This window comes from Daldinia loculata (assembly GCF_022478755.1).
Source record: "Daldinia loculata strain CBS 113971 unplaced genomic scaffold F4817scaffold_27, whole genome shotgun sequence".
Lineage (NCBI taxonomy): Eukaryota > Fungi > Ascomycota > Sordariomycetes > Xylariales > Hypoxylaceae > Daldinia > Daldinia loculata.
The window spans coordinates 136,914-158,974 of record NW_026054881.1 but is presented as its reverse complement, the minus strand read 5'-3'; the positions used below and the strand labels follow the sequence as shown (position 1 = coordinate 158,974).

At 46.9% G+C, this 22,061-nt stretch overlaps 7 protein-coding genes and 1 non-coding gene across 8 annotated transcripts; 2 read left to right on the top strand and 6 right to left on the bottom strand.

Annotated features, from left to right (window-relative positions):
• Positions 1–18: 18 nt before the first annotated feature.
• On the bottom strand, positions 19–2,290 carry F4817DRAFT_338765 (PLP-dependent transferase). Its single transcript, XM_049303463.1, has 4 exons — positions 1,762–2,290; positions 1,194–1,707; positions 632–1,123; positions 19–576 (listed from the first exon to the last, which is right to left on the bottom strand). Exons 1-4 carry the CDS (start codon positions 2,091–2,093, stop codon positions 358–360), a joined length of 1,557 nt encoding a protein of 518 aa, XP_049158627.1. The 5' UTR covers positions 2,094–2,290; the 3' UTR covers positions 19–357.
• Positions 2,291–2,469: 179 nt separating this feature from the next.
• Positions 2,470–4,004, bottom strand: F4817DRAFT_338764 (actin depolymerizing protein). The gene has a single exon (XM_049303462.1). The coding sequence runs from the start codon at positions 3,825–3,827 to the stop codon at positions 2,637–2,639; it is 1,191 nt and encodes a 396-aa protein (XP_049158626.1). The 5' UTR covers positions 3,828–4,004; the 3' UTR covers positions 2,470–2,636.
• Positions 3,783–4,841, top strand: F4817DRAFT_338762 (ribosome-assembly protein 3-domain-containing protein). Its single transcript, XM_049303461.1, has 2 exons — positions 3,783–3,849; positions 4,067–4,841. Exon 2 carries the CDS (start codon positions 4,389–4,391, stop codon positions 4,608–4,610), a length of 222 nt encoding a protein of 73 aa, XP_049158625.1. The 5' UTR covers positions 3,783–3,849; positions 4,067–4,388; the 3' UTR covers positions 4,611–4,841.
• Positions 4,842–4,909: 68 nt separating this feature from the next.
• F4817DRAFT_t94 lies at positions 4,910–5,012 on the bottom strand. Its single transcript has one exon. It is a non-coding gene; the product is annotated as a tRNA-Ser (tRNA).
• A 1,015-nt stretch (positions 5,013–6,027) lies between these two features.
• F4817DRAFT_118675 (uncharacterized protein) lies at positions 6,028–8,304 on the bottom strand. Its single transcript, XM_049297591.1, has 4 exons — positions 8,194–8,304; positions 7,255–8,131; positions 6,720–7,186; positions 6,028–6,661 (listed from the first exon to the last, which is right to left on the bottom strand). Exons 2-4 carry the CDS (start codon positions 7,618–7,620, stop codon positions 6,034–6,036), a joined length of 1,461 nt encoding a protein of 486 aa, XP_049158624.1. The 5' UTR covers positions 7,621–8,131; positions 8,194–8,304; the 3' UTR covers positions 6,028–6,033.
• Positions 8,305–8,901: 597 nt separating this feature from the next.
• Positions 8,902–13,993, top strand: F4817DRAFT_338758 (ARM repeat-containing protein). The gene is made up of 7 exons (XM_049303460.1): positions 8,902–9,594; positions 9,669–9,888; positions 10,067–12,455; positions 12,563–12,693; positions 12,750–12,831; positions 12,889–12,966; positions 13,094–13,993. Exons 1-7 carry the CDS (start codon positions 9,412–9,414, stop codon positions 13,302–13,304), a joined length of 3,294 nt encoding a protein of 1,097 aa, XP_049158623.1. The 5' UTR covers positions 8,902–9,411; the 3' UTR covers positions 13,305–13,993.
• A 198-nt stretch (positions 13,994–14,191) lies between these two features.
• On the bottom strand, positions 14,192–18,396 carry F4817DRAFT_338756 (uncharacterized protein). The gene is made up of 5 exons (XM_049303459.1): positions 17,741–18,396; positions 17,581–17,683; positions 16,672–17,515; positions 16,050–16,609; positions 14,192–15,605 (listed from the first exon to the last, which is right to left on the bottom strand). The coding sequence occupies exons 1-5, from the start codon at positions 18,094–18,096 to the stop codon at positions 14,562–14,564; spliced, it is 2,907 nt and encodes a 968-aa protein (XP_049158622.1). The 5' UTR covers positions 18,097–18,396; the 3' UTR covers positions 14,192–14,561.
• A 113-nt stretch (positions 18,397–18,509) lies between these two features.
• F4817DRAFT_338749 (major facilitator superfamily domain-containing protein) lies at positions 18,510–20,157 on the bottom strand. The gene is made up of 3 exons (XM_049303458.1): positions 19,681–20,157; positions 19,564–19,611; positions 18,510–19,508 (listed from the first exon to the last, which is right to left on the bottom strand). The coding sequence occupies exons 1-3, from the start codon at positions 20,085–20,087 to the stop codon at positions 19,013–19,015; spliced, it is 951 nt and encodes a 316-aa protein (XP_049158621.1). The 5' UTR covers positions 20,088–20,157; the 3' UTR covers positions 18,510–19,012.
• Between the last annotated feature and the right edge of the window lie 1,904 nt (positions 20,158–22,061).

Sequence of the window (22,061 nt, the reverse complement as noted above, 5' to 3'; positions counted from 1 at the left end):
TCGACTATTCAGCCCCCGGCCCCTTTCCCCTTTCCGATAGGATAAAAATAGATAGTCCATCACAACGCCACAGTGGGACGTAACAACACTCGTATGGTAGAATTAGTAATTAGTATATGGTTCTAGTGTATGGTCTGATCCATCTGATCCCGGCAGTTTGCCTTTCCATCCTGAATATACATTCGTAGGCCCTTCAATTATTAATCGAAACGGATTCGAGCGCTTATCCATCTCAACCCAAGGTCATGCCCAGGTCGTAGTATAATAGCCATTACGCCTATAACTACCTCATCTCGCGTCATATCGTGAAGCAACGTGAAGCAGTCGTGAATAAGATCACGAGAAACTGAATGTCTCCTAAGCAGCTAGTGACGACACCTGCCGGCTGGGTTTCCGGGTCATAATCTTAGTAATAGCGTGTCGAATCGTCGTTCCAGCCTTTTCGATTTCCTTCTTAGACAAGCCCGATGTGATACAAACCTTCAAGGCGGGCTTAATATCTATGTCGTTGGTACCGATACTGCCAATCAGCGGGAAGCTCTTCAGTCGCGTAATTAGTACACCGTTGGCGAGTGCCTGTATATTCCTGTAAGTGGATAAACTTCGCTTGTGGTGTTCCTGGAAAACTTACCTCATCCGTAATCTCAAGGAACAGCCGCTCTTGATCTTCGTTACTCAGTCGTCTCGATGAGACGACCTCGGGCTTGAACACTAGCAGCATGATCGGGTTCTCGGGGTCGCTTGTGCATCGGACCCATTCGCTACGGGGATCGAGTTGTGCCTTCATAGCCTGAATGTTGTCTCGGCATGCCTGTAGGATATCGGGGTTGCATTGTAGGACATTCAACGTCTCACTAGCCGTGACAGCAGCCATAGCAGGTAGAGCAGCCGAATAAGTGTACGATGCGGCATTGATACGCTGGTGTCGTACCACGTCCTTTGAACCAGCGCAGAATCCGCCAGCAGCACAGAGAGGTCCAGCCATAGAGCCAATAATCATATCAACAGCCTCCGAGTCGACGTTCTGCGCCTCGGTAAGTCCTCGTCCGTTACGGCCAAGTACGCCAAACGACCAAGTCTCGTCTAGAGCGATGCGGAACTTATATTTCTCCTTCAATTCAACCTAAAATGTCCAAAAATTGTCAGCACGCTATAGGACAGAATTAAGTTGGCATCGGAAAGGGTTGGCTTACGAGCTTAGGAAGGTTAGAACAATCGCCAACCATCTCGAAAAGTCCCTCGGTAACAATAAATCGCCTAGTCAAGATCTTCTTCTTTGCTTGCTCTTCGGCCACTTTCTTCATAACCTGTTCCAAGTCTTCCATATCGTTATGCTCGTACCATCTAATGTTGCTTCGGGAAGCCTCTAGTCCTTTGCGAATCGAGTAGTTGACCATCCTATCAGCTACGATGACATCACCTCGCTTGCAGAAGGTCGGAATAACACTGGAGATGGTAGAGAAAGCGTGAGAGTAGATAATACAGCTCTGGGTACCGAGGAACATGGCGATATCGTGCTCAGTTTGCATGTGGACATCCTGGTTGCCGTAAAACTGTGGGGGACCGCAAGGGCCAACTCCGTAGGTGCGCAGTGTCTGGATCGCCTTCTCTTTAATCGGCTCGCTCGCGTTGAAGTTGTAGAAGTTGTAAGAGGCCAAGTTTACGACAGTCTTTCCGCTGGACAGCTTCACCTTCGGACCCGTCGGTCTATGTTGATACTGTTAGTAATGACCTTTGACAGACCAAGGGACCAATTCTTACCCAACAATGACAGGTAGCCTCTCAGCTTCTGCTTCCTCAAGTTGCGTCTGAGGAGCGACGAGCGGTTCGGGCTCCCAATCTCTAACGAGCTCATCGATCTCGTCATCGCGGAGCTTCACGTAGTTGGGATCGTGGGTAGGATAAGAGGGCGACAGAAGGTATCGAACGAAGAATATTACGAGCACAAGTTCTATCGCAGATCGAACGGGATCATTCTGGTAGCTTGACTGGATGTATCGAACCAAAACGGCACTTCCAGGGACTTTTTGGAAGGCGTAGGATATTTCGTGAAGCGAAGCCTGCAAGTAGACTTGCGCCTCGTGCAAGTCCATTTTTAGCAATTTAGTATGGTGACGACTATTGAAGGGAATTCATTGAAGAGTTTAATATTTTAGAGTTAACAACAGTTTGGCGTTGAATTTGTAGGTGAGTATTTCAAGAATTCGGGGCGTGAGACGGGGATAATATTATCATAGGGGAAAGGTCGGTAACGATCTCAAATTGGAAAAGGGTCCAACTGTTGTTTCTCAATCACAATTAGGTACCTAAGGTACCTTAATCCTCCTCAAACACGCTTCCGCGAATCCGGCACTACATAGGGACACGGATCCGTAGCGGCGCGTCCAATTGAGGCCGCCTATTGGAAGCGGAAGCCCCACCTGCCATTAAGGCTCGCATTAAAGTACCTAGGTACCTAATTTGTTACCCCCTTCATGTTTTAGTTGCATGCATGTAACTAACGGGTACATGTACCTTTTAAGCACTTCTTACGTAGACTTCAATCTCGCTACCTACAACAGCTTCCTGTTAACAGCGTCTTATCACATCAATGTTGAGGCGACATCCGTAGAACAGCAATTCGTTAAATTCATTTGTTACGCTTCGAGCGCCTTGATAAACGCCGGACTCTCGTTACCTTCGACTACTTTGGAAATCGGCGTTAGATACGATTGGCTATTACCAGATTCCTCTCCAAGTTGCCGAATGTATAATTCGGCTATTTTGATCCACATGGCCTTCTCTGTCCTGCTTGCTCCCGAACCCTGCCAGACCCAAATAGTAGATCCAGTATCCAACAGGAAGACATCATTGCTATCTAGATCAGAGCTGTCTATTGCAGTACCTTCTTTCACTATGTCGAATCTCAGCTGGCCGGAAGCATCTGACAGACGGAACAGCTTGCGAGGGCGGTGATTGGCAGCATCTTGACTCTTAGACGAGATAATAGGTCGCGGTGCCTGAAATGGTCCTTCGACATCTTCTCCGCCTAGCATGGTAACGATAGTTCGCGATCTCGACTCTGCTTGCGCTATCACTTCGACATCAATGTGTTTCGCGATAGTCATATCGTGAACGACTTGGGCGGCCTTAGCCTTCTCCATTGGGCTACAGTTCTTACCCTGCCAGACCCAGATTTTGTCGTTGCACTCCAACACGAAGACGTCGTTTTCGTCAAGGCTCTGCCAGGTAGGCTCAACTTCGTAGATCAGGATCGAGTCAGCGCGTTTGGCAGTTGGGTGCTTGAAGATCCTGAGCAACGTGAGCGTCTCCTTCGGTTCCTCATCGGTCTCGACGTGCGTGAAACCAGAGCGAACACCGCCAGATAGGATTCGGATGCGAGAGAATAGGGCCACGAAGTCGTCGGAAGGCTCTTTCTGGAGCTCACGATGCTGTATGGCCACGCCGTGTAGAAACTCATCGAGTTCGACTGTCTTGTAGGCAGCGGTGCCCGCCTCATCTTGCGTTGTCTTACTTCCGAGCCAGAAGAAGACATCATGGGCTAGCTTTTCCTGACCATTCTTGCTTCCCACCTTGTATGAGTGTAAAACGATGTAGCTGTCTCCCTCGTGAAAGTCCCCGTACTGTTCCCTTGGCCATGGGACCACCTCGAAATCCTCAATTCGCCAGATATAAAGGCCGGGGGCATTTCCGACTTCTTGCCATGCCGGCTCGGTGGCTGCTGAGTTGTACTTGACTTTGTGATCAAGCTCTGTTCCGATGTTCTCGACATTACTGTCTCTCCAATCGTACTCTTTCATATGTACTAATCCTTCGTGCGGTGCCATCTTGTCGATACGATGATGCTAGCTATGGAAGTGTATGGGTATTTAGTTGCACAGAGTAAAAGTAGATGCAAAGAGATAAATAAATGTTAACACGATATACGAATACAAATAGTAAATATTCTAGAGGATGTTGTTGACGTAATGAAGCTGAGCTGGCAATGGGTTGTCTATTGTCTACTTTGAAACAGAATAAGGCGGGGAGCTGAAATAGCTTTATCCTTATTTGTAGTGATACATACCTACATACATAGGTCCATTATGCATCTGTTATGCACTCGGTATGTTGCTTCCCGCCTCTCATAATATCGCATCTAGGTATCACGATTATTGCGGATTGGCTGTGGAATTTAGTAGATTATAGACTACTAAATTTAGAGGTAGACGATTTGTGGAGACCAAACATTTCTAGTTACAGTAATATCAGAAACTTTTCGCCATCCAAAACCTCCGTCTCAAATTTGTCACAGCTACAACAAAACAACTCCCGGACCACAAATTTGCACCGTTACCAACTTCCACTCTCAACCGAATAATCGGCGAAGCGGGAGCAAAAAAAGAAACATGTCGGATAAAAACACCACATCCCAAGAGTTTACCTCCTATTACCTGCAGCAAAGCACCAAGGAGTTCGCAGAGGACCTAGACAAGGTCCGCAACGCCGACGACTTTAAAGGCGATGCGGTAGCCATGCTCGTCAAGTCCCTACAGCAAGGCACGTCTCTATTCTCGGCTGCCGACCAAGAGAGAATACTGAAGGCGCGAAAATCTGGGGAAGACAAATGAATGCGAAGGAGATATTCGGTTTTGAGGAACGAGATTATTTAGGAGGAACACACTATTAACCTAGATGGTGCTTATTTAAATCTAATCGAGTCATGATTGTGTAAAAAGTTGACAGGTCCCTTTTCTACGGAGGGGTGATACGTACCTATGTATATAGTAGGTAATTCACTCGATTAGCAGCAATTAGCAGCAATTAGTAGCAATTCAGCAACCTGCCTTTGCGCCCGTACATGTCGAAAAATACGAAGACTAAAAAGGATGTCAAGAATAAACAAAAATGATCAATTGTAGAAAAAGATCGACACGAGCAGGATTCGAACCTGCGCGTCCTAAGACATGAGATAGACTGGATCACATATTGTAATTCAAGTCTCACCCGTTAGACCACTCCGGCATCGTGCCTTGATTTGTTGTTGAATTGTGGCCCGTTATAGCGCTATAAGTAGGTTTGCTTGCTGCTAATGCGTTAGCCCGGAAAACTTTGCTAGGCCAATCCCAGCCAATCAAGACGTTCTAACCTGATGTACATACATACATAGCCGTAGAGTAAGTGTGATCGAATTCAATTGTTCTTATTAGTCGAGTGTTTGAATTGATTTGCTATAATATGACAACTACTCGGGTACGATGCAAGAATTGTTCTTAATCTAACTTGGCTCTGTAGGAATGGCTAGCTGGAGACGGGATCTGAGACATTAATTAATGATTACTTGAGAACTCGGGTTTCATGGAAACGGGTGAAAACCTGCGATTAGGCTTAGTTATATCTAGTAAGAAGCAATCTTATATGGTGAACTCAAAGATACTTGCATAAATCAACACCAGCTTCAGCTTCTACTACTAAGTATAGAAAGTATTCATAATAATACCTTACCCTAGCCACGAGGCCAATACCCGGCATTGACAAGTTTCTACATACCTAACCTATGCATTACTACTAGAATTCACCAAGAACGACATGGTAACAACAGAAAAAATTACCCCTATAGATATTTATTCGTTCGGGGCCGAAACCATGTCCCTAACTAGGAATTATTGTCGTGTAGTAAGTAATAACGGGAAAGCTAAGAATACTCGCATATATCCAAGAAACTCCGACCATGATTTCGTAAAGAGGGGAGCCAGGAGCATGTCTACTCTACCGACCCCAAAGAAAATTGTCTCGTAAGCGTCATTCATTGCGCTATGAACCCAAAACGTTGTGCGCGATCGAGGCACCACTAACCGACCCCTCCACCCCCCCTCTCTCTACTGCTGATATGAAGACGGATAGGAAGCCCGGTCCTGAGCATCGTCGTGAGATAGTAATAGTAACTATATAGTATAGTGACACTATTATCGTAATAAAACCGAGCCCCTCTGAACTTTTGAATCCCGTATGCGCAATATCATAGCTTAGCTTAGCACACCCCCCCCCCCCCCCCTAGCGTCGAATATCAAGGCTAGCACGAGCAGACTCGATAGACGGGCGCACAGAACTGCTCGAGCTTCTTCGCCTCCTTGCGCGCTGCTCGCTCGGATCCGTGGGATTTAACCCGGTAGATCTTGCAAAAAGGTTGAGAACGTCTGTCAAGGTAACGACACCAATCAGGCGGCCAGACCCCGGTAGGGTGGAAGCTGGAGGAACCGAAGGGAAATTACCGCCGGTAAGAGACGTCTGCGAAGAAGATGGAGTCGGGACGAACACGGTGGGGCCTAGCGACGGGGTTCCTGGTGCGGAAGGAGACGGAGACGCAGACTCCACGATCCACATCCTATGTGAACGGGTAGCGACTAGCTTGGCCACTGTGTGTGCAAGCGTCGAGTAAGGGGTAACATAGAAAACAGGGAATGAATCCTTCCCTTTCTCGACACCTTTCTCGGTCAGGATGACCGATATAAAATGCCTGCATGAATTCTGTAGTAATGGGAGGCTAGTCGCGTTGGTAAGAAGTTTGACATCGGCCGTGGAAATATTGCCGACGACGTTTAGAGCATTGTCAACGACGGCTACACTTGACAGGCCTTCCTGGTTCATAAGATTGAGAGCCTCTGTCAACGGACTATCTGCGCTATGTGGTTGTTAGAAAATAGTTTAGGGTTAGAACTTAGGACTGGTAATGCACGTACTTGACAGCTAGTATTTGCTGAGAGCCGACGCCAACTTCGCGCAAGAGCTTAGGGTACAGATCGTCGATGACGCGGAAGTTAATGCCCTCGTGCCAGAAGAATTCTAAAAGATTCAACTGGCTTAGGATACCGATCACTTCAGCATTGTGATTGCGGACGAGCACCCGGTGTAGACCGCTGCCAAAGATCTCGATCGCCTTGGCCAGATCTTCATCTCCCTGCAGAGTGATGAGAGACTCTTTCCGACAAATCGGCTGGATGTCGCGGAGCGGTATGTTGTCTCTAGCCTGTGCTCTTCTTGCTATGGAATCGTACAATTCTACCAAGTCGTCGCCTGGATGCGCTAATCCGACCACGACCAGGATGTAAGCGTTTAAGTCGTTGTAATCGAATGTGGAGAAGGGAATGGTGCTGGTAGCATTCTCTCGTATGATAACGACGTTGCTTGAGGTATTCTTGAGGAGCGCCTGAATACATACAAGTAGTTAGAGATAAGCTGGATAAATCGATATTGGTGGATCAAGGTTGACTGTACCATTGTGGCATCCTGCACGCTGGTATCCAGTTCTACCCAAGAAACGTCATCTTTCGACACGAGCTCCCCGACTGCAACATCGCGCCAGTCTCTCCCGGCGAAGCGAGGATTCTGCTGCTTCGGAGCTGGCGGGTGGTTGAGTAATTCCTGAAGAGCGGCCTGGGTGAAAGATGGATGTCGCTGATTTCGCGGGGACGGCGGCAAGCCCCTCAAATTCTCTGCGAGACTTGAACGATGACTATGGCCTAGGACATGACCAGATTTTTGCAGGCTCGAAGAGGAACCGGTTCGTTGAGGGGGTGGCGGTGAGATACTCGTTTCCTTAGAATCTTTACGTCCCCTAAAATAGAATGCATTAGGATCCATAGTGAAGTGGTATTATATTAGAGCTGTTGACCGCAGCAGGGTATATTCCTAGGAATATGATGCGGTTATTCGCTTTGTCGCGAAGTCGAGGAGAGTCGGGATGGGATGTCTTGTAGCTTCGAAGCTGTAGCTACAGCAATGTACATATAGTCTAGGTACCTGTCTAGACTCTAAGTAGGTAGCTACCTCTTAGTCTTGGCTTCGTCTATCCTACTTGCTCATATCTTAGACCATCGCTTTTACGGATTTGTTATGGTGCTAATGGTTCTATACGTGTGTGTGTGTATGTGTATGTGTATGTGTGTATAGGTAAGGTTTGTATGCGTACATTTGACATCATTGAGGATATTAGGTAGGTACCTTACATTATATACACTTCTTATGTAATTGATGAGACGAGACCATAAGGTCGTACCTAGGTCCTACCCCAAGGAAGATACAGATACCAATTGTGGATAGCGTAGGTAGGTAGGTAACTACCCCGTGGAATGGCAACCCCTCCTTCACCTTTCTACACCGTCACTCGTCTGTCATTAGCGTCAATCTGCAGCTATTTTATTAATCTTGACAAACCTTAAGTCTTAACTAAAATAAAAACGCCACTGTCGGAGGGGTCGAGTAGGCAAGTGGACCGGTATAAAATACCTAGGTAGGTAGTCTACTGCAGTTCCACAAGGGAACCACAAGCTTGCAATGTTCTAGACGTACATACTATTTTATTTCAACTAATAAGATATAAGAGTGATTAAGAGGTTGTAGGTAATACGTGGCATCGCAAATGGGTAGCGCATTTTCGGAATATAGAAAACTGCAACCAATCGACTGACGATAAACTGTGCTATGCGATACACAGGCCTTAAACATGCCAGACAAACATTCCAGATACTAGTGAGTCTTTATGGCGATGACTCAATGGAATCCATTTATATTCTACCCCATACCTGATTTAAGCAAATTTGGTGAATCGAGATCTTTTAGTTACCTAGATTCCACACAGAGGCAGAAGAGGCAGGGCATTCGGGTCTAAATTAAAAGAGTGATTCAATAATCTTATCAGTAAGTACCCACTAGCAACTATCGATAGGTAGTTGCACGTTCTATCTAATTGAATGATAAGTCTTATCATACATGTAAGAAGGTTGGTTGTGTGCCTGACCTAAACCCAATTCAGCTAAATCACACCAAGTCAAGCAATCAAAAACAGCCAAAAGCTGCTCTTTGAAGTTAGCACAGCTAGACGAAAGCATTTATGCACGGACCATATAGTGCACTCTAGCAGGTCTAGGAATTTATTTTATTTCTTGGTGTTCAAGCAGCGTGCATTGGGGAAAAGAAAAAAAAAAGGTCCATAGCGAAACCTCCCCTCTTTCGCGACCCCTCGCTACTATTGATGCCAAATAAAAAAAACACGACAACGACAACGACAACATCAACATAGACAAACTCTTTTCTACTGCCGAACTATTTAGATCTACTATCAAGACCGCTTGTACGAATCTTGCCGAACCTCACCCCACCCTACCTCGAGTATACAAGAATTTGTTCTATGAACTTCGTTACTACTGTATCTTCGGCGCCCTCTACCTAATCTACGCTCAGAGCCCGTAGTAGGTCACCGCGTCTTAGCCCTGCGGGGCACAACATCTCAAAGCGATACAGCTTTGACAAACTTTGATTTTTACCTCCTATAAAACACCGCGCCTTCTTCTTCTTCTCTCTTCTTCTCTTAGGTAGAATCGTTCGCAAATCGCAAATCGCAAATCCGCAAACCTACCTCGATTATCACAAATCATGTCGGTGCTTCCGGCAGAGACTCATGCAGAGCTAACGCAGCTCCTGCAAGCTCTGCAATCCTCGGACAACACTATACGATCTCAGGCCGAGGGGCATTTGCAAAATACCTGGACCAACACCCGCCCTGAAATTCTGTTGATGGGCCTGGCTGAGCAGATAGCAGCCTCACCTGAAGCATCTGTAAGCAGACTCTTTGATTGTCTTCCACTTGTTACGTTTGAAAGACCAACTAACATAACAATCTATTTGTATAGCTGCGCTCCTTTGCTGCCGTCATATTTCGTCGAATAGCATCAAAGACACGCAAGAACGACAAAGGCGACAATTCTGAGGTATTTATATCATTACCTTTCGAGCAAGCTTCCGTTATCCGCCAGAAGCTCCTTGAAGCCTTAGCCAACGAGAGAGACCGCCTGGTACGGAATAAAATAAGTGACGCTGTTGCCGACGTCGCAAGACAATACTCAGAATCCAGTTAGTCTATTACCGACCTTCTCTTTTTTTTCTTCTTACTTAACGCTCACGATGCGTTCGCGACCACTTTCTGTTCCACCTGCTGTGTTCCCTCTATTCCTAGGAGCAGGAATTGTTAGGCGCTGTAGCGCTAATATTAGACCATTCGCGAGAACGACCGCTAACTTACATGTCCCAGCCGAGCAATGGCCCGAGATTCTAGCCGTTCTCTTCAACCTGAGCGTGGCGACTGACGCAGGTCAACGCGAGACCGCATTCCGTGTCTTTGCGACTACACCAGGTATTATCGAGAAACAGCATGATAATGCAGTATTGGATGCCTTCAACAGAGGATTCAAGGATGATTCTGTTGCAGTCCGCTTGGCTGCTATGGATGCCTTCGCATCCTTCTTCAGAAACCTCCCCAAGAAGGATCAAAACAAAGTATTTTCGTTACTACCCGACGTACTCAACATCCTACCACCTATCAAGGATTCGCATGACTCAGAAGACCTTAGCAAAGCCCTCGTTGCCCTAATCGATTTAGCTGAGACCTCGCCCAAGATGTTTAGGCCCTTATTTCACAACCTCGTCATGTTCAGCGTCGGCGTTATACAGGACAAGGAGTTAAATGATCTCAGCCGACAGAATGCGCTCGAACTTATGGCTACTTTTGCCGATTACGCCCCGTCCATGTGCCGCAAGGATCCCTCTTATACGACCGACATGATCACCCAGTGTTTAAGTCTAATGACAGATATCGGCGAAGACGATGACGATGCTGCCGAATGGTTAGCATCAGACGACTTTGATCAGGAAGAGAGCGATTTGAACCATGTCGCAGGAGAGCAGTGCATGGACCGGCTGGCCAACAAACTCGGAGGCGAAACTATTCTAGCCCCAACGTTCCACTGGCTTCCCAGAATGATGACTTCTATGGCCTGGAAGGATCGTCACGCGGCTCTGATGGCCATCTCGGCTATATCGGAAGGCTGCCGTGACCTTATGGTTAAGGAACTCAGCCATGTTCTTGAGTTGGTTGTTCCTGCGCTGAAGGACCCCCATCCGCGAGTTCGTTGGGCCGGGTGCCAGGCTCTTGGTCAGATGAGCACAGACTTCGCGCCCACGATGCAGAAAGAGTACTATGATACTGTCTTGAAAGCTATCATCCCTGTGCTTGACTCCCCGGAAGGTCGGGTTAAAGCGCATGCCGCTGCCGCATTGGTTAACTTTTGTGAAGAGGCGGAAAAGAGCATCCTTGAACCCTACCTTGACCAATTATTATCCTCACTATTCCAACTTCTCCAGAATGAGAAGCGCTATGTCCAGGAACAAGCACTCTCAACAATTGCCACCATCGCCGATGCCGCCGAAGCTGCCTTTTCCAAGTACTATGACACATTGATGCCTTTGCTCGTTAATGTCCTGCGGCAGGAAACCGAAAAGGAGTACCGGCTACTTCGTGCCAAGGCTATGGAATGTGCCACTTTGATAGCATTGGCCGTCGGAAAGGAACGCCTCGGAAACGATGCTATGGTCTTGGTTGAACTCCTTGCTAATGTTCAAGAACATATCACCGATCCTGACGACCCACAGTCGCAATATCTCATGCACTGCTGGGGACGCATGTGCAGAGTTATGGGCGCCGATTTCTTACGCTTCTTGCCAAATGTCATGCCTCCTTTAGTTGAATTGGCCAGCGCCAAGGCTGACATCCAGCTATTGGATACGGACGACGAGATTGAACAGATTCAGCAAGAAGACGGATGGGAGCTCGTGCCGCTCAAGGGCAAGATGATTGGAATCAGAACTAGTACTATGGATGACAAGCATATGGCCATCGAGCTGCTCGTGGTTTACGCGCAGACCCTCGAGGGTCATTTTGCTCCGTATGTCGCTGACACGATGGAGAAAATCGCGCTTCCGGGTCTCGCATTTTTCTTCCACGATCCCGTTCGATTCATTTCAGCGAAGCTTGTTCCTCAGCTGCTTAGCTCGTACAAGAAGGCATATGGCCCCGAGTCGAATGAACTTCGGGGTCTATGGGCCGGAACCGTTGACAAGCTGCTCGAGGTGCTTACTGCTGAACCGGCTATTGATGCTCTGGCTGAGATGTACCAATGCTTTTACGAGTCGGTCGAAGTAGTCGGCAAGGATTGCCTCAACTTACAACACATGGGCAAGTTTATTGACGGAGTTCACTCGGCTATCGAAGACTATAGGGACCGTGTTTCTAAACGCGAAGAAGATAAGGAAGGAGCTGCTGCTGAGGATGCCGAGGATGAAGCCGAAGAGATCATGATTGCAATCGAGGACGATCAGACCTTGCTGTCTGATATGAACAAGGCGTTCCATTCCATCTTCAAGAATCATGGTTCCGTTTTCCTCCAGCCATGGGAACGTCTCATGGCCACGTACGAGAGCTTCCTTACCTCGGCGGATCCTACGCAGCGCCAGTGGGGTCTATGTATCATGGATGACGTCCTAGAATATTGTGGACCAGAGAGTGTTCGTTATGCTCAAGCTATTAGCACTGCTCTCCTGGAAGGCTGTAAAGACCCCTCGGCTGCTATCCGACAAGCTGCTGCGTAAGTTAAATCCTGCATCTTGAGTTATGGTGCGACCGATGTGATATCGCATTGATAACTACGGGTCTCTTAAAGCCCCTTTTCGATAATCGCTAACATCTCTTTAGGTATGGCATTGGTGTGGCCGCTCATCGTGGTGGGGCTCCTTGGTCTCAGTTCCTGGCAACATCGATACCCTACTTATTTCAAGCAACTCAGATACCGGATGCGCGCGGTGAAGAGGCTGTTTACGCCACTGGTGCGTCACCCTGTTGAATTCATCATGTATTTCGGAAGTCGCTAATGTGTGCACAGAGAATGCTTGCGCGGCTATCGCAAAGATTTTACACTTTAACAAACAGAGTCTACAGGATCCCCAAGCTATCGCAGCACAATGGTATGTATCTGGCACGATCACAAATCAAACACAGCTACTAACCAGTTTGCTATATAGGGTCAATACTTTGCCAGTAACAAACGACGAAGAAGCAGCGCCGTATGCCTACGGCTATCTCGTGGAGTTAATCGAACAGTAAGCCCAAACCCTTAATAGTACACGCGATCTCCATCCCCATACCGTTTCACAAGTGGACAAGCTACTATTTATCTTATATATATACAGTATGTTTAATGGGTCAGAATACTAACCGTTCATGTAGACAAAACCCTGCGGTAACTAGCCAGGTTGACAAGGTGTTTGTCTACGTAGGACAGGCCCTTGAAGCTGAAATGCTCCACGGACCGTTGGGCGCACGCGTGGCCCGAGCAATTCAAATCCTACTTCAGTCGGCAAATGTCGACCCGACGCCACTATTGCAACAAAACTTCTCGCCCGAAGGCCAACAAATCATCAGACGTCACTTCTCCTAGTTGTGACAAATCAACGCCCTTGGGTTGCTATGATGACTTTGCTGAGGGCTGCGCGATATCGGATTCGCGCAGGGTTGCTCATAGGAATTGGCTGCAATAGATAGCAGCATAAAGAATGAGAGAATACTAAACCTCAATCATGACACTACTCACCATCATCGATCGAATCCACTCACCTACTTCTAATGACGGGGCAGCCCCCTTACCCCTCATCGGGGTCGAAGACTTGGGAGAGCGGATAATTCAGGGATAGAGTTATACGCCCTGGCGCGACAACTGATGTCGCGGTTGCGGGTGAATAAGACGGAGAATGCGGTTCTCCTAGGCGAATAGGCACGACTATAGCAGAAGAATCTGTATCGAGATTCGGTACCTAGCAATCAATATAGAATCAAGAAAGATTACCAATGTAGAGGGCGTCTTGGTGTTTGTTGAATACGTGACACATTTAGTTTGATAGTCCAGGGCAGCTCGTTTAAATATTGAACGGTTATGGAAGTTATTTCAAAGTGGCATTTAAAGCAACAGTGTTGTAGTTGAGTAGGTACGATAAGCCGTTGAATTGGTTTAGACAAAAGCTAAAGAGCTGATATTAGAGTGAAACGTTCTCGCTCCGTTTGTAGCTCTGATTTTGTAGTGGTATAGGGGAAGGTTGATTTGACTATAGGTTATACGCTAATGAATGAGCTTGATATCACTTATATGCTTTTGTAGCTCTACTTATAATAGTCTACATAATCTACAGGCTTGAGGGAATGGAGTATTCTAAGTCGAGGCACTTTTATACTCCTTACTATCTCCATCGCTATTCAAGTCAAGACACCACATCCCGTCAAGAAGTACCAAAGTTACAAGATAAGTCACGAAGAATAAGATATCACAAGCAGTCTAATAGATAGAGAGCATTTATATATCGTACATAATCCTACTACACATTCAATTTAGTTACTTTAGTATAAATAAATTTCCGTTTGTGATGATAAGTACCGCAACTTGATGTTATTATACACTACGCATTAATATATTGCGCAACCGAACCCATAATACTATTTACCCACTTATAAACAACCAATGATTTCAGTACTCCTAACCAGAGAAGTGGTATCTTTTGACTCCTTGAAAGCGGATTCCATCATCCTCTCCTTAATAACGCCGTAGAACTTGTGCTAAACAGGCTCGAAGAATGTAGCTATTGCAGAATCACATTTGATTGGAAGGCTCGTCGCCAGGCTTGTTCCCAGGATTCGTAGTGGGATCCTATCCCACGGTCGTTTCGGCAACCTTATCGATTTCCTCATCGCGACTGCTCCAACCATCGTAAACTCGCATCAACTTCTCGGTTTCCTTGTTCATAGAACCGACCCAGTTAGCTAAGGCATCGCGGGCCTGGCTGATTATCTCCTGGCTTTCCTCCTCGGCGGCAAGTTTTGCGGTCTCCTGTCGCTTCTTCTCTTCGGCCTGGCGTAGTTCATCTCTTGCCTTTCGCTTTGCGCGACGGTCCTCGACTTCACGGGCGCGGTCAGCAAGATAGCGGACGCTATGTCCGAGGCCAGCACTCTCGCTAGATAGACCGCGGTGCGGGCGGTCTAGAGGAGGTTGGGTGAAGAATAACACGTGACCAGCTTCGTCGCGTTGGAATTGCTCGCGAACTTCCTCGGGAATCTTGTCATTCAATGCGTCATCCAAGCGGTAAACTTCGACCGGACGGGGCGGGTTATAGACGTTAGCTTGCCCGTGTGGAGCGGGACTAGGCGCGGCGGCCATGGGAGCTCGCGGGGGCGTTGGCGCAATACGATGCGACGTATCGTAGGCGGGCATTGGCGAGTTGATTGGGTGAGGAGGCGGGTGGTGAGACTGATGGGGTACGGGGACTGGAGTAGTGCTGTATTGAGGCGGGTATCCGTTGTAAGCAGCAGGCTGGTGAGGAGGCTGATGCGGTTGGAAGTGTGGTACGGGAGTCATCTGTGGTGTGGTATGACCATGGCTGCCGTGTGGAGGACCCTGGACACCCTGAACCGGAAAGCCGGGATGGGGGACGCCAGCATGGTTGCCGTATTGTGGCACAGGGACCGGGGTTGGACTGGGACGCGGTGCGAAGGGATTAGGCGAAGCATAAGCGCCGACATGTCCAGGCGTCGGCGTAGCTGGAGCCGGGATAGTAGAAAAGTGATGAGTATTACCCATGGCGATATCACCCTGAACGTCGATAGGACGCGCTGCCATCATTGAAGGACGACGGACTGAATCCATCATAGGGAGAGGCGGAGGTGGAGATGGTGTTGGTTCCGGAGGGGGAGATTCCTGTAAAGAAAGAATGTATGAGCAAGGTGAGAAATTAGATTAATTTTAAGTGACGCGCTCAGTGAGACATTAGGAAAAAAAGAGAGAGAGAGAGAGAGAGAGAGAGAAGAGGATTACATTGCTATCCACCCGTGAACTTTTATCTTTGCAAAATGTTAAGGCAAAAGGGTAAGAAAAGCTTGCAATGCAATCGATAAGACAGAAAGAGTAAGATAGGAATGTCAGTAGAGGGGCACATTAAATCCATTTACTCTTTTGTTTTGTTTTTGTTTTTTTGGTCCCTTCTTATTCCCTTTATCCCCCTTTACATGTTTGCTGCTCAACTGGCATCTAGGGGGGGGAGGGGGTATGAAGGTTACGAAATATGATTGCGATAGCAACGTTTAGGTGCGCGGGGCAAAAAAAAATTAAAAATAAGGAGATAGGAGACAGGAGACTACTTACATTCGGCTCTCTTTCGCGACAATGCACGGCCCCAATGAGGGGCGGCGCATTAGGTGCTCCCCAGGTTGGCTTGGGTAAGGGATCCGTTGGCTTCGCATCATCTTGAAGAAGATGCTTAATGGGACTGATCACCTTCTTAAGCTTGCGAGGCGCCTCAAACAGATCCATCTCGTAGTCCTTCTCACGGACCTCGTCAGGTAAGCAGCTCGCCCACGTTTTGATCTTGTTGAGTTTATGCTTCTCCTCGTTATATCGCGCCTCGCAAACATAGACGTCTTTGTTCTTAGGGAACCCCCGCGGCCTACCTCTGTTGTAGCGAGTCACAAACATGACAAAGCACCGATCTACTACTTCGTCGATGCGATGGTCCCGATACTGGCCCGTCTTGACCACTTCGTTTTCGAGGAAATGCTTCTCGAACCGATGGACCGTCTGCTCTGGGCGGTAGTACCAGCACGCATTCACCCACTTCTGTCCCGACTTATCCTCCCAAGTTCGGTAGATCTGCGCCACGATGGGCTTGGTTAGATCGTTCGGGTTGGTAATATGAACCCAGTCACCTAAGTTCAGTCAATACTCCTCATCACACGTGATAGAAGAAGCGACAATTCATAAAACTTACCAACTCTCCAGATCTCCCCTTTATGGAAAATTTCTGGTAGGGGTCGCCTACCATCCTCGTCTTCGAATTCGCTATCGGGCTTGGCCTTCTCCTGTTCAGCAAGCAAATGGGTTTGCCGCTGCAACTCGACCGCATCCTTATACAGTTGGCTGTCTTCTTCGTTATACAGCTTTGCGTTCTCGAACATCAAATCGAGGTCTCTCAGCACCTGATCCACGTTCTGATACTTCTTCCTCTTGGCTTTACGCTTGATCAGATCCATAGCTATGGGGTTCTTTATGGCGGCGAAGTAATCTGGAGTCGTCTGCTTGTCCGGAAGCCTCTCGAACGGGACGATTAGCAGATCTCCATCGGGATGCTTTGGCTTTCGGAGACCTTTTAACAGTGTGTGGATGCGGGCTTCCAGCGGAGTAAAAACCTTAGGAGGACGGCCTCGTCTCTTGTGTGAATCGTCATCCCTCGTGTCGGCTTTTCGTCCCGAAGTCGAGTGACGACCACCCCGTCGCCCACGTCGTCGACCACCCTCATCGTCCGAATCGTCGTCATCGTCGTCTTCTTCGTCTTCTTCATCTTCCTCTTCCACTTCTTCCTCATCTGGATCCGGAGGAGGGGAATCCTCCGCCTCGGGAATCTCTCCTAGGTCTGGGAGTACGGCATCCTCGGGCTTGATAGTTCCCTCACTGACTAGCCTTTGAAGTTCCTCCTTAAAGATCTCTCGTAAACGAGCGGCGTCTTGAAAGAATTCCGAGGAAGGTCGATTATAGACCATGGCATTGTGGGAGATGAGGGCGACATCCCTGACAAATTCGGAGAAGGCCGTGTATTGTTTTCTAAGCTTCTTGGTCTACAATGGGAAGTATCAGTGTCAGGACGACGTGAAAAGGGGGATCAACTGGACTGGTGACTCACTCGAACGGTGCTAAAAGCGATGGGCTCCTTTATAACGTCGTAGTATTCTGGGATCAGTCGTCGGTTCGGGATGCGCTGAAAGTGCGAGGCAATATGGTAACCGCTATTGAGTTCATTGTTAGATGAAATAACAACCACTAACCAGGCCAGTAGAACTTACTTGGCGTCTCTATAAGTAGAGAGATAATTTGCCGTATTTTCAATGACAATTAACATATCGTGATCAAGACGGCCCGGGGTGCGATCCTCCTCGGGCTCCCCATCGGCATCCGCGTCGTCTTCGGCATCTGCGCCAGCTGCGCCAGCTTCTGCGCTCGCGTCCACAACGGCGTTGATACTTAAGTCTCCTCTAGAACCCTCGCCATTGTCACTAGCATCCCTGGAGTTGATAGCGGCCTTAGATGCGTCCAGATCCTGCGGAGTGTTGTTGGTATTGCCATCATTAGTTGCTTTAGCCTCGATGGACTCGCGAACTTCGACCGCGCTCTCGGCTGGGTTCTCGGCTTCGTCAGCCATAACAAGAGCTTCAAAGCCAGACGAAAAAGTAAAGCCTCAGCCTTAAATTAGATAATACAGCTTCAAGCAAAAAAAAAAGTTAGAGCTAGCACTTGAGGCCGGGGTAGACAATGGCGGCCAAGCTGCAATTTCGAGGATATACCTATAGCAAGTGCTGTTTCGAGGTGGTCCGCGGTTTGTTGGTGTTAGTGACCGGCGCCCGCTGCAAAGTCTCAGTTCTCAAGACTTTATCGAAGCTACGAAGTATATAGCCGATAATTACCCGAATATCCACCTGCAATTACACGTATTGTTGTATTTATGGATAAATACATACACCATATACTATGAGCAGTATTATATACTTGACGGGGGTTAAGGTTTCATAATAGCATTTTATCTTTCCAATCCCCTTAACATTACGCACATACATACCTACATACACATACTTAGTATCACGAACAACAACTCACGAGGCGGATATTAACTCAGCTAGCAAGCATCTATAATACACAAAAGTACATCAACGATCAGTTTCCAACGTCTTGTCCAACGTCTTGTCCAACTCAGCATCCCCCACCACCACCTCCGGCTCGGATAACGTATCTATGTGTTTCTGTTTGTCTTTGTATTCCCTATGACTCAAGAATAGGATGGCGAGGATGGTGCCAAGTTGTGCTACAGTAGTTGCTAGAACACTGATGAATCCGCCACGAAAATTAGGCGCGCCGCTTGCTGGAAATTGTACCACTTGTGTCCCAGCCGTAATAGCTTGGCCGATGGCGTTCATGCTGGCTGTTACTACAGCACGTTCCTCCGCGTCTCCAGCCATAACCACTGATGCCCAACCCATGGTCAGGGGTGAGCAAGCTAGGAAGCGGTTAGTATAATCATCTCAAGCTATTAACGAAAGAAAAGAAAAAAAGGGAGAGGCGGGTCATTGGCGCGATAACTTACCTGCCTCGAATCCGGTGAGTATGAACCCAGCTAAACGGCCGCTCTCGCCAACGTCCCAAGCAACAAGCAATGCCATACCAACAAGAACCGGAAAAGTCACGGCGATGGCGGGAATCCAAAACCGCCCGGTCTTATCTGCAACGACACCACTGAACAGCGCGACGACGATGCTCACTGCCGTAACGATGGTAGGTATCGTATTAATCTGAACGACCGAGTATATGTTACTCTTTGCTTTCAGATACAGAGAGAAGGGTTGACTTCCAGGGAGAAAGTTTTGATCCATCAATGTCCATTGGACCACGAAGAGGTACCAGTGCCAACGAGAAAACACCCGCTTGAATATATCTCGGGATAGTTGTAGCTGCGGCGGAGCTACAAGTCCTTGGATGCGTTTACGTGCAAGAGCGTGCTCTTCGGTCGTGATGAAACGAGGCTTCTTCCTAGTCGGTACGTCGGGAAAGACGAAGAAGCCGCTGGAATATATTAGTATTCGCTAAAGTACTAATGTCTATGGTTATATAGACTTACAATACTGATATGGCAAGCGTAATGATCGTATCGACGATAAAGAGCCATCTACCTGCTAATTAGCAACATGCCATTTTGAATCTCTCAATGAACCACATTCTAGTATAGGGGTCCTACCTCCAGCCGGCCAGGCCGTGTACTTGGTTCAGATTAGTATAAGCCGCAGCCTGCAAATACCCAGCAAACATTGTCCCGAGCGGACTCGCTATGAAGAAAAGAGCGACGCGTCGCCCAATCTCCCCTGGCTTATACCAAGAACCGATAACGTAGATCGTTCCAGTAAAGGAACAGCATTCGAAGAGACCGGTGAAAAATCGCATAGCATATAGCGTCTCGACGTTCTTAGCCCAAGCCAGACCAAAGGTAGATAATCCCCATCCAATTTCCAGAGCCGGGAGGACCCTATTGGCGGGATAGTGCGTCAGGAAGTAGCACGCTGGAATCATGAAGGTGCAATATGACGCCCAAAAGGTTGCCGTGATGTAGTTGAGCTGGTCGCCGTACATGCCGAGCTCTTCTTTCATACCGCTGGTAATCTCGTGTATTAGCAGCCATGCACGGTAGTATATATGTTGAGCACTTACCTGACATATGCATTGGTGATCGACTGTTGGTCCAGGTACTTGGTGAAGAAAGACAGGCAGCCGAAGATCAAGATGCTCAAGTCGAGTTTCAGGATTAGCCATTTCTCCTCTTCTGGCATGCCCTTTGGATACCACCCGACAGAGCTCATCAGTCTGATCCAAAGACTCCCGATGCGAGACCTGCCATTACCACTGCTCTCGTGCTGGCTGGGCTCCTGTCGCGTTGATGACCATATGGTCGTTTTGTGGTTCTCGTTTCCCGCCATTGTTATACCAGTACCCACGACAGAGGCTCAACTCTATGATAGAATAGACCTCTATCTCGAGTTATGTTGACCTATTGTCCTTTTGAAATGAGGAGACATTCACTTATATCGGTAGTAAAGGGGGTAATACTTCTACAGATGTAGTTACATATGAATTGCACTCTAGCTGGATTTAAGAATTAGTAAATGATCTTATCGGACGTCACACATAGCAGAAGGCGAGTGTAGCTAATGGTAGCTAGACGTGGACCGTAATGTCGTGATCAGCCTCTCCTATGATAACACGACCCCGGCATTACCCGAACGTTTATAGCGCCGGAGAGCATATAATAATTGAGCGTGGTATCTCTTGTTATGGATATATATAATTCTCGTGTTGCATTATGAATACCTATCTGCTTCTTACCAGATTGAGAGTTCCCCTCTATCGCGAAGGTGGCGTCAATAAGACCTGGTATGACGTGACAGGGATACTCTTTCGCACCTACGATATCTTTAGAGTATACATCCTCAACAGATAGCTTTACTATCAACGTCAATACACGATATTTAAAGATAGTATGGTTATGCCTGTATCTACTTTATCTTAAGCGGATCATAAAGGAGTCGCCGGTGCAAGAGCTTATGTTTCTAAGTTGGTTTAAAGATGACACTTGTTATTATGTACACATCAATAGCAACATAGAAATAATATTTACTAGGGGTTCTATATGAGATGTATTTAAATACTTTTTCATAGCCTGTAGTTTTATACTTATTATGGCTATAACCAGTTTTAATCGAACACCTTAAATCTTAAAAATACTGCTGTCTTTGACTCTCTTTACTGAGATAGTTTAGATACTTAAGTAGGACTGAAGAGTTATATGTATTAAATAAGGATATAATAGACATATTAGCTTTCCTCATATGCGTTCGTGGTTAATGTTGATAAGGAAACTTAGTTGGATCACCATAGAAGTAGGCTAGTAAGAGGTTGCAGCTGTATAATATAAGTCTATGGGATAAACTATGCTACTACTAAAATGATTCTACAACTTTGTAATTCCATTTCATATGATTAATAGATCGGTAGTCGATATCTTTTACTAATGCAGTCTCAGATGATCCTATCGTTTCCTTATCACCCCAACTCTCTTACGAACCAGCCTACTCTACTTTACCAGATATAGCTAGACAAGGGCTTTGCTACTCATAGAAGAAGGGCTTCCTTGGAGTTTCATAAAATATAAGATAATGAAATGTGCTAGATTGAGTTGAAACGAACAGAAGCTTATATACAATCTGCAAGTATATTATTTGCCAACAACCCTAGTTCTTATTATCTAAAGCAATAGAGAAGCATTTAAACTTGCTCATAACATTGGGTCAAATTATAATAAGAACCATTCTGGAATAAGTCATACGATATGTAAACACAGGGTTAGCTTTGCACTTTAACTTTGCATTGGCTCATGTCCTGAACTTATTATGGTTTAATTAAACCTACTATTCATCCCCAAGACCAGGATATCAACAACCGTTTCCAATTATTAACAAAAACTTGACATCGGCCCTAAGATGATAATATCTGCATATTAACATAAAGCGCCTCTTGAAAGAATGATAACTATCTTGAATACAAAAAGGAGGTTAACCTACATACCAA

What these genes read in the sequence shown, in the direction of transcription:
- F4817DRAFT_338765 (XM_049303463.1), bottom strand. Translation starts at nt 2,093, where the DNA reads ATGGACTTGCACGAGGCGCAAGTCTACTTGCAGGCTTCGCTTCACGAA. An exon ending in AGGCTACCTGTCATTGTTGG is followed by an intron (nt 1,708 to 1,761) that starts GTAAGAATTGGT and finishes GTATCAACATAG; the next exon opens with ACCGACGGGTCCGAAGGTGA. An exon ending in GTTCTAACCTTCCTAAGCTC is followed by an intron (nt 1,124 to 1,193) that starts GTAAGCCAACCC and finishes TGGACATTTTAG; the next exon opens with GTTGAATTGAAGGAGAAATA.
- F4817DRAFT_338764 (XM_049303462.1), bottom strand. Translation starts at nt 3,827, where the DNA reads ATGGCACCGCACGAAGGATTAGTACATATGAAAGAGTACGATTGGAGA.
- F4817DRAFT_338762 (XM_049303461.1), top strand. Translation starts at nt 4,389, where the DNA reads ATGTCGGATAAAAACACCACATCCCAAGAGTTTACCTCCTATTACCTG.
- F4817DRAFT_118675 (XM_049297591.1), bottom strand. Translation starts at nt 7,620, where the DNA reads ATGGATCCTAATGCATTCTATTTTAGGGGACGTAAAGATTCTAAGGAA. An exon ending in GCGTGCAGGATGCCACAATG is followed by an intron (nt 7,187 to 7,254) that starts GTACAGTCAACC and finishes GTATGTATTCAG; the next exon opens with GCGCTCCTCAAGAATACCTC. An exon ending in CAGCAAATACTAGCTGTCAA is followed by an intron (nt 6,662 to 6,719) that starts GTACGTGCATTA and finishes ACAACCACATAG; the next exon opens with CGCAGATAGTCCGTTGACAG.
- F4817DRAFT_338758 (XM_049303460.1), top strand. Translation starts at nt 9,412, where the DNA reads ATGTCGGTGCTTCCGGCAGAGACTCATGCAGAGCTAACGCAGCTCCTG. An exon ending in AAGACAATACTCAGAATCCA is followed by an intron (nt 9,889 to 10,066) that starts GTTAGTCTATTA and finishes TACATGTCCCAG; the next exon opens with CCGAGCAATGGCCCGAGATT. An exon ending in AGAGGCTGTTTACGCCACTG is followed by an intron (nt 12,694 to 12,749) that starts GTGCGTCACCCT and finishes ATGTGTGCACAG; the next exon opens with AGAATGCTTGCGCGGCTATC.
- F4817DRAFT_338756 (XM_049303459.1), bottom strand. Translation starts at nt 18,096, where the DNA reads ATGGCTGACGAAGCCGAGAACCCAGCCGAGAGCGCGGTCGAAGTTCGC. An exon ending in TCGCTTTTAGCACCGTTCGA is followed by an intron (nt 17,516 to 17,580) that starts GTGAGTCACCAG and finishes TTCCCATTGTAG; the next exon opens with ACCAAGAAGCTTAGAAAACA. An exon ending in GTCGCGAAAGAGAGCCGAAT is followed by an intron (nt 15,606 to 16,049) that starts GTAAGTAGTCTC and finishes CTTTCTTTACAG; the next exon opens with GAATCTCCCCCTCCGGAACC.
- F4817DRAFT_338749 (XM_049303458.1), bottom strand. Translation starts at nt 20,087, where the DNA reads ATGAAAGAAGAGCTCGGCATGTACGGCGACCAGCTCAACTACATCACG. An exon ending in CACGGCCTGGCCGGCTGGAG is followed by an intron (nt 19,612 to 19,680) that starts GTAGGACCCCTA and finishes ATTAGCAGGTAG; the next exon opens with ATGGCTCTTTATCGTCGATA. An exon ending in ACGCTTGCCATATCAGTATT is followed by an intron (nt 19,509 to 19,563) that starts GTAAGTCTATAT and finishes AATATATTCCAG; the next exon opens with CGGCTTCTTCGTCTTTCCCG.